The sequence below is a fragment of the Cygnus atratus genome, unplaced genomic scaffold (genome assembly GCF_013377495.2).
Source record: "Cygnus atratus isolate AKBS03 ecotype Queensland, Australia unplaced genomic scaffold, CAtr_DNAZoo_HiC_assembly HiC_scaffold_162, whole genome shotgun sequence".
Taxonomy (NCBI): domain Eukaryota; kingdom Metazoa; phylum Chordata; class Aves; order Anseriformes; family Anatidae; genus Cygnus; species Cygnus atratus.
The window spans coordinates 8047-17111 of NW_026109755.1; the positions used below are offsets into that span (position 1 = coordinate 8047).

At 56.5% G+C, this 9065-nt stretch overlaps 2 protein-coding genes across 2 annotated transcripts; both read right to left on the reverse strand.

The window, feature by feature from the left end:
• Nucleotides 1-3304: 3304 nt before the first annotated feature.
• LOC118261600 (free fatty acid receptor 3-like) lies at nucleotides 3305-8793 on the reverse strand. Its single transcript, XM_035572500.2, is given in 4 exon segments — nucleotides 3305-5440; nucleotides 6367-7438; nucleotides 7508-8462; nucleotides 8464-8793. Coding segments are annotated over 2 exon segments (1167 nt in total). The 3' UTR covers nucleotides 3305-5440; nucleotides 6367-7438; nucleotides 7508-7625.
• LOC126913122 (free fatty acid receptor 3-like) lies at nucleotides 3992-5425 on the reverse strand. The gene is made up of 2 exons (XM_050716665.1): nucleotides 4976-5425; nucleotides 3992-4735 (listed from the first exon to the last, which is right to left on the reverse strand). The coding sequence occupies exons 1-2, from the start codon at nucleotides 5423-5425 to the stop codon at nucleotides 3992-3994; spliced, it is 1194 nt and encodes a 397-aa protein (XP_050572622.1).
• Nucleotides 8794-9065: the final 272 nt, after the last annotated feature.

The following is a 9065-nucleotide window of genomic DNA, read 5'->3' on the forward strand; positions in this document are numbered from 1 at the left end:
TCTGGATTTATTCTTCGTTTTCCCTCAGACATTAGATGCCTTAAATACTTGACTTTTTTTTTCTTTTTTTTTCCCCTACATATTGTAATTTATTTTTCAGTACTCCCAAGCCCTGTTTTCCCAGAAAGTTGAATAGCTTGTTAGTAGTTTCCTTCACAACTCTTTTCTCCTGTCCTGACAATAAAAGGTCATCCATATATTTGTAACAGTAATACCTCCTCGGGAGGTTGGAATTGCCCCAAAATCTGTTCTAGAATTTGCCCAAATAATTTGGTAGCCCTGTAAACCCCTGAGGTAAAACTGTCCATCTGTATTGTTGCTTCCGCCCCCATTTCAGGGTCTTTCCAGTCAGAGGTGAATGTATCTTTGCTCTCAGGGCCTGAGAGCACTCCATTAATAACACTGTTATTCCAGTCTAACAATTTGCTATTTGAATGCCCAATTTCATCATCAAATCTCTTCCCAACAAGTTAGTCCCTGCCTTGGGTACATACGGTAATTGCCCAGTGATCATTTTATCCCCTAGTCTCAGCTTGGTATCCCCCAAAAGTGGCACTGTTATCCCAGCCCCTTCTACCCCCATCACTTCTAGGGTTTCATTAGTTAATTTAATCCCTGATACTTTACAGGCCAGTAATGACCTAGCTGCCCCAGCGTATTGGGTTCAATGGCAAGGTTCGCGGGGGGGGAGCGGGGGGGCTGCAGTGGCAGCCCCCGTGAGAAGAATCCAGAAGCTTCCCCGTGGCAGATAAGGGACAATTTCATCCGGCCCCAAAGGGGCCAAAAAACAAACAAACAAAAACCTGCTGCTCAACAGCAGCTGGGAGAGCGAGGAGCGAGAAACATCCCCGCAGACACCAAAGTCAGCGCAGAAGGAAGGGGAGGAGGCGCTCCAGGCGCTGGAGCTGAAGCCCCTCCGCAGCCCCTGGTGGAGCAGCCTGTCCCCCTCGTGTACCCCCTCCCCCCCCCCCCCCCCGATACTTGGAAAACTGACCAAACACCACAGCAAATATACCAAAACTTCTAGACTGTTACTTAGATAATGCCTACACCCTCTTTCCCTGCTCATTCAACTTCAAACAGCTCTGTCAAACACTACATACCACACCTTTAACACCTTCGATAACCCTTTTAACACTTCTTTTTATCTTTCTGCAGCCTGTACTTTCACCAAAGTCTCAGTCAGGGGCCAACTTAATTCCATACCTTTCTCCCTCCAGGATGCTGAAACAACATATCAGTATACCATATTTCCTCCCATTTTCCTTCTTTCCTCCTTCTTCCACTCCAAATATTCCTACCTGAAGTGGCCAGGCTCCAACCACAAAATGAACTTTCAAGAGCTCCCGGGACTCCGGGTCCCCGGGACTCACCCCGAGCACTCCCCCACCCCGACCCCAAGTCTCCCACATGACCCCTGTGCTGCGCACTATCACCACTCCAGCCATGATCAGCAAGTCGGCACCCCTGCTCTGCAAGTATTACCCCTGGTCCCAGAGGACTGAGATGGGGAAGATGCTAAAACTTATCCAAATTAGTATTTAGCTACATATATGGTAAAATATCCTAATTACTGGGGATGTAGATGAGAACCTTATGAGAAGCAGATGTAAAAAGAAGATATCGCTCAAGGCCAATAGATGAGGAAGGAATGAACAACTCGTTAGGGAAGAATGAACAACTTGTTGGCAGGAAACAAGGCAAAAATAAGCAAAAAAGGCCTAAATACTGTCCAACAGAAGGTCAAAGTCCAGAAAGGTAAAAAGTTTAACCTCCTCTTCCTCATTGCCTTCATCCTGAAAGACCCCTGCCTGCGACCACCAGGCTACATTGCGCAGGCGCAACCGGAAGGAGCTAAGGGCAGGGAGTATGGAAATGAGTACTTGGAAGAGGTCCGCCTTTTCAGGGAAAATAATGAATATGTATTAGAGCTCATGTAATATGTAACAGTATTCATGTATAAAATTATGATAGATGACCAGGCAGGTGCGCACCTTTTTGAGGGAAGCTATTCCCAGTGCGGCCGGTGCACCACAATAAAGTATACCTACTTTACAACCCTATGGTTGTGGAGTCTTTTCCGCGCGTCAGGATGAGCTCCTTCCCATTCTTGTATAGCGGCTCTCCTCCTGATCATTCTAATTTCTTCCCCTGTAAACAACATACTTAGTATAGACATCATTTCCCCGCATTTCCCATCAAAAAGTGCTCCCAATGGAAGCCTTTGGGTACACCTGAACTCCTTGGGGAGCCTTTACGCAACCCCACTCTGCGCCTTCTCTCTTTCCAAACCACGCTAAACATAACCCTAACTGGAACACTGAGCCGAACCCTAAGTAGGACCCTAGACAACACGTACGGTGCCACTTTCTCCCATCAAAAAGTGCTCCCAACGGAACCCTCTCGAGGCATCGCAGGGCTCTCTACAGCTTTCTCTGGCGCACTGGAGGCCTCCTGTGTTCCTCCACTGTTCTCTAGATCCTCTGCAGTTGTGTAGTACTGGGATCATTCTAGGATGCTGTAGGGAGCACTGGGGTCACTGGAGAGGCCCTGAGAGGGTCTCTAGACAATGCTAGAGGGTTCTTGGAAGGTACTGGGGTCTCTAGACAGTACTCGGAGTGTACTGGTAGCTTTACACAGCACTCTAGTGTCATCTAGTGCACTCTAGAGGTCTTTCAAGTCCCAAAATGCTCTCTTGAACACTGTAGAGGCCTCCCAGTGTACCCTAGATGCTTCTGGAAGGCTCTAGACAGCAGCAGGAAGGTACTGAGATGTTACCAACAAGCATGGAGGGATAAATAACAGAAATATGGACATTTAAATAACAGATAATATCAAACATTACTATTTCCATGCACTTCTATTGCCTTTCTGTTAGTGTGTTGGGTGTCACCCCATTCTCCCCCCAACCCCCCAGAGCTGCCCAATACCCCCCAAATCCTCCCAGTGCCCCCCATAAAACACACACTGCCCCTACAATCCCCTCAGAACCCATCCGGACACAAATGTACCCCAGACTCCTGAATGTTCTTGCACAGTCCCTCAGGACCACCCAGAGCTCCCCAAGACCCTCATGAATGGAGAACAAATAGGGCTGCTGGGGGGGGGGGGTGTCACAGGGGTTTCGGGAGGGGGGAGGGAGACACAGTAGGGGGCTTCTAGAGGGGGACAGACAGACATTCTGGGGGTTGGACGCTCTGGATCTGGGAGGGAGGAACTTAAGGGTTTTTTTTATTTTTTTTATTTGGGGGGGTGGGAGGGAGAAGGTCTGTGATGGAGCCAAAGCCTCAGATTTCAGTTATTTCTCCACATTTATTCTCCCTGCAGGTGAGCTATTGCTGTTCTGTCCTGCATCCTGACCCCTCCAAGTACTCAGCAAGGGGGCGGGGGGGGGGAGCAGACAGTGCAGAACCCACAGGAAGTGCCGTTGCCATCTGCTCCTACAGCAGTGGGCTGGTGGCCACCAGAACCACCTCCGTGGGGCGCGGCGTGTGGCTCTGCAGCCAGTCCAGCAGTTCCAGATTCCTTGCTCGGTGCGCAGAGAGTGGGGTGGTGGGGATGGTGTGGGCCACAAGGGACAGAGGCCCGCAATCCACAGAGGTCAGAGATCAAGATGTCCACATGGATCCTTGTAGCCCTCCGACCCACAGAGGCCTTGGCCTCATGGCACCAAAGAGGCCTCGGTCCCGTGGAGATCACAGACCTGTAGAAACCATCAACTTCAAACTCATCAGCGTGGCCCCAAAGACATTGGAGATATCACTATGACCTGACATTGATTGATGCCATGACTCAGATCCACTGGTCCAAGCTGACTACAACCCCATGGACATTGGAAATATCACCATTTTCCAAAGCCCTTCAAAGTGCAACCCCACTCCACCCCCAAATCCAGACCCCCCCCACTTGCCCTTACCCAATCAAATCCATAGCCCCTACGGTGAGGCCCTTTGTCCGTGCATGCCTGTGTTGTGTCCCCCACCCCACCCCCCTAAAGCATTGTGTCAGCAAGCCACATCCTGGGCAGGGTGTGCTCATGGGTCACTCCCCCATAACAACAGACCACCATGGCTCGTAGCTTGTCCCGCACAGCCACCACCACCCCAGCCACAGCCCTCTGTATGGCCGTGGAGGAGAAGTAGAAGATGAAAGGGTCAAGAGCAGCATTGAGACTGGTGAGGAACAAAATATATGACCTCCATGCTGGGCTCTCATGCAGCACAAAGCCTACCACATGCGAGATGTTGTAGGGTGCAAAGCAAACCCCAAAATTGACCATGGTGGCCACAGCCAAACCCACAGCCCGTTGCTTCTTCTCCAGCGGAATATTAGGCCGGGCAAGGAGAGCCCGCACAAAGTTGATGTAGCAGAAAATGGTAACAGCAAACGGTAGGAGGAAGAGAACAAGAAATAGCTCCAGCCGCAGTGGGAGGACAAAGCTCAGCTGCTCCTTTGAGAAATCATCATAGCACTTGTAGGTACTGTTGCTGTTGGTATCACCGTGGCTGCTAGAAGCAGCAAGATGGTTGGGAACAGCCGTGCTGTGGATGTTGGAGGTCCAGGAGACATCAGCAATAGTGGAGATGCCAGGGATGGTTGTGACATTGTTGGTGAAGACTTTGGAGTTATAGGGCTTGGGGCCACTTGGACTGGAGATCCTGGAGCCATTGGGGATGGAGATGTCACCATTGGAAGTCTTGGAACCATTGACCATGAAGCCATTGGGGTTGTAGATCTTGAAGACCTTGGGGTTGAAGCTGTCAGGACTGGAGATTCCAGAGCTACTTGGGCTGAAGCCAGTAGAGATGGGGCCATCAGAGCTGGAGATTCTGGGGCCACTGGGATTAAAGCTGTTGGGGTTGAAGCCATCAGGGTTGGACATCCCATAGCCACCAGGCTTGAACCCATTGACCATGGAGCCATCTGGTCTAAAGCCCTGAGACCCGTTGTCCACAAAGCTACCAAGCTTCAAGACCGTGGACTGTCTACTACCATCACCATGATATTGTGCCACAAAGACAATGGAGCAATGAGAACAGGCCAAAAGCCAGAGGATGGCGCTGGCAGCCATTGTCCGCCCCAGCCTCCGCCTGTTCTTGAACTGGAGGGGGAAGACAACACCAAGATAGCGCTCAACACTGAGTGCTGCCAAGAAGAGACTGCTGAGATAGATGCTGGAGTAGAAGCAGAAGTTGGCCACAGGGCAGAGGACAATCGGTAAGGGCCAGGTCATGTCAGCAGCTGCTTCTGCCATCTTGAAAGGGAGGAAGAGGAGGAGGAGGAGGTCAGCGATGGTCAGGTTGAGCAGGAGGATGTCAGCAGGGTTGACACGGCGGCGTGCCTTGCCCAGGAGGGTAACAAAGGTGAAGATGTTGGCTGGCAAGCCCACAATGAAGGTCAACACATAGGCAATGAGGATCAACATGGTGGCAGGACAGCGCTGCAGAGAGACATAGGCCTGTAAAGGGGATGTGGGGAGGACAGTGTGGGTGGAAAGGGTACACAGTGCTACATGCTGTGACTCATATTTGGGGGGAGATGCAGACAGCTGGGTGGCTTGTCCTACTCCAACCAATGGACCCAGAGGGGACTTGGAGAGGACAGAGGCATCTGGAGGTGGGGGGGGGGTCTTGCGCTGCCCCTGCTGGTGCACCCTGAGGGGATCCAGGTGTCTAAGCAGCTCTCCTGGCTCCACCACTTCCTCCCACTCCCAGACGTGACCCAGACACCAGGGCATCTGGTGCCACCCTGATTTGTTTAACTCATTTCCTGCTCGGCATGGGGTGGTGGTGATGAGGAGGGGGGTGGCGGGGGGTGGGGAGGTAGCAGCTGGACATGTGCCTCGGTCCCCTCTGCCAAGCCCCTGAGTCACTTATCAGGGATGGAGTGGGATAAGGACGACCAAAGAGTCTGATCTCTCCCACCCACCCACCCACTCCCACCACCCCCTTGGGACCCAGATGTCGGGGGGGGGGAGGGGGAGACCCGTGTCTCCCACACACACTTTAGAGGTGAGGAGGGCTGGACCTGAGCATCCCAAGCACCCTCCAGCCCCACTCCTGCCCCCTCCCCTACACCAGGTCGACTTCCTATGGCACCTGTGTTCCAGTCCCCCCACCCCCCCCAGTTTCTTCCAGTTCCTTCCAGTACCTCCCCCCCCCCCCAGACTGTGGGGAAACCAGGTGTCTGTCTCCCCCCATGACCTCCCAGGCATCCTTCCCTAGCCTGGGGGAAGAGGACCCAAAACATCCCCCCATCCAGCTGTGTCCCAGTCCCTCAGTCCCTGTCCATCATCCATCCCCTCCCCCCTTCAAACACACACACACACACCCCGCGCCCGCTGTCCGGACCCCATCTTGTGCTCACCTCAGCTCCTGGCACCAATGGGACCCAGGTGTCTGGGTGCCTCCTGTTACAGCCAAGGGCACTCCCTGGGGAGGGGCCACGGTCTGGGGTGGAAGGGGGGGGGGGGGGGGTCCCCCTGATGGATGCTTGCCTCTTCTGGGAGCCTCTGGGGTGGAGGACACGTCCTGGGGGGGCACCTGGATGCTGGGGTCCCTGGGATGCCTGTGTCTGCCTGGGGTGTGTGTATGTCTGGGGAGCAGAGGGGGAAATCCCAGACCGATGGGTTCCCAGGACGTCTGTGTCCCCCGGGGGTGGTGGTGGGGGGGGAGGGAAGTGGCTTTGAACGACGTTGAGGAAGTTTGAAGTTTCCTGACCGCAGACAGAAGCCACGTTCATGGGCACACGTCCGCAGAGGAACCAGCAGAAGGGGGGGTGAGGGAGAAGCTGGGGGGGAGGGGAGGGCTCCATTTCCACTGGGTGCCCCCAGTCGCCCCCCTGGTGCCTTTCCCATCTCCCCCCGCCTCATTCCACAGCATCCCAGGGCCCACTGGTGGCCTCATCACCAAACTGGCAGACCGGAGGGAGGGTGGGTACGGGAGGGAGGGTAAACATACTGTGGGAAGGGGAGGAGAGAGAGGGTGGGGAAGGGCCTGGGAATAGCCACCGAGCTATTTTTAACCACTGGATGAGGGATGTTTATTTAGCCACAGGGGAGAGAGAGACACCCCCCCTGCCTTCCCTCCCCTTCCCGGTGCCACAGCTCGCCTGAGTTAGGGGCCAGCCCAGACGCCTGGGATCATGCCTCGCAGCCAGAGACCCCCACGGCTGGGGGGATGGGGAGGACTGTTAGGGTTGGGTTGGGTTAGGGTTAGGGTTAGGGTCCTGCCTGGCCATCTGGGACAGCAGCGGGGAAGTGACTCCTCCCCAGGCGCTGCCCTGATAACGGGGAGGGGGCACCTGCCCATCCCAGCCCCAGGGCACGTGGAGAGCCCCCGGAAGCTTCCTGGGAGTGGAGGAACCACGGAGGAAACCACGGTTCCACACACTCCCCACCCCCCCCAGCCTCCTTTCACCCACTTGGCTCTCCTGGAGCCTGGAGAGGATGCAGGCGCCCAGGTTTCCACCCCATCCCGTACCTTCACCCACTTGGCTCTCCTGGAACCAGGAGAGGACTCAGGCATCCGTGCCCCTTCCACCACACACACAACTCCCCACGGCCCTGAACCCTGGAGGGGGAGAGGGTGAAGGCAAGGGAAGGGGGAAGGGTGGAAGGGGCTGACTCAACCCATGTCACAGAGCCCAGCCCAAGGATCCACAGCCACCCCAGAAGCTCCAGCCTGGCTTTGCTCCTTGTCTCCCCCAAGACCATCCCCAGATGTCTGGGGACCCCCATGGCTGCCCCAAGCCTCCAAAGCCCTGCCTTGGGGCTCTCTTAGGCCTGAAGCCTGCTGATATGCCTCCAGCTCGGTGCCACCGACCCCCAGACACGCCAACAAGCCCAACGCCTCGCCTCCAGACCCCCCAGCCATATCCCCACTTCGCTCAGAGGGTGCCCGGCTCCTGGCCCGGAGCCAACCGAGCCCCATTGCATCCCAGACTTGCCGGAGGCCCTGTCGCAGGGCGGCAGAGGAGAAGCAGAAGATGAGGGGGTCAAGGCAGGCATTGAGGGTGGTGAGCAGCACGGCGTAGGCCCTCCAGGGCGGGTTCTCCCGCCGCAGGTACCCCACCACGTGAGAGACGTTGAAGGGGGCAAAGCAGAGGACGAAGGCCGCTGTGGTGGCAGCTGCCAGGGCCACCACCCGCCGCTTCCTGCCCAGGGCAGCGGTGGGGAGGGCAGCCACAATGCAGACCAGACGACTGTAGCAGAAGGCGGTGATGGCCAGGGGCAGGCAGAAGAGCACCAGGAAGATCTCCAGGCGGAGGGCCAGCAAGGTGGCCAGCTGCGGGCCAGCGAAGCGGGTGTAGCAGGCCGTGCCATTGCCCGCTGGGCCAGGCTGAGCCACGTAGACCACACTGCAGTGGCCCAAGGCAGCTGCCCAGGAGCCAGCAGCAGCCACGGCAGCGTGGGCCACACGCCGGCGCTGGTGGTACTGGACAGGGAAGGCAGCGCTGAGGTAGCAGGTCGACACTGAGGGCAGTGAGGGAGAGGGTGGTGAGGTAGACGCTGGTGAAGAAGAGGAAGACAAAGAGCGGGCAGAGGGCCGGTGGCAGCTTCCAGGTGGCCTCCCAGGCAGCCTCAGCCATGCAGACAGGCAGGGAGGCCACCAGCGCCAGGTCGGCCACGGTCAGGTTGAGGAGGAGGACATCAGCAGGCAGCAGATGCCGGCGCCGCGCTGCCACCCCCAGGGCCACCAGGGCCACCAGGTTGAGGGGCAGCCCCAGGGTGAAGGCGCCGGCGTAGACCACCAGGCACAGGTGGTGGTTGATGGCAAAGGGGGGGGGTGACATGGCAGCCGGGATCCAGGTGGGCCTCGAGATGGGGCAGCCGATGGGGGCCACGATCTGCTCAGGCTCCCTCGGGGTGGCCAATGGCAGTCGGGGGTCTATCAGGGTTCAGGGCAGCAGGTCCCTGAGTTGGGGGTGGAGGTCTTAGGAGGGTGGCTGGGGGCTTCCAGGGTAATCTGGGGGGGTGCCAGAAGGTCAGGGGGAGGGGGGGGGAACAGGACTCCGGGTTGGGGAGCCCAGGTTGGGAGACAGGGCAAGGGGGGGGCTGTTGAAAA

Coding starts and splice junctions, on each gene's coding strand:
- LOC126913122 (XM_050716665.1), bottom strand. CDS start 5,425: ATGTTGATCCTCATTGCCTATGTGTTGACCTTCATTGTGGGCTTGCCA. Junction 4,736..4,975: donor ATGGTAGTAGACAGTCCACG/GTCTTGAAGCTT, acceptor AAGGTCTTCAAG/ATCTACAACCCCAATGGCTT.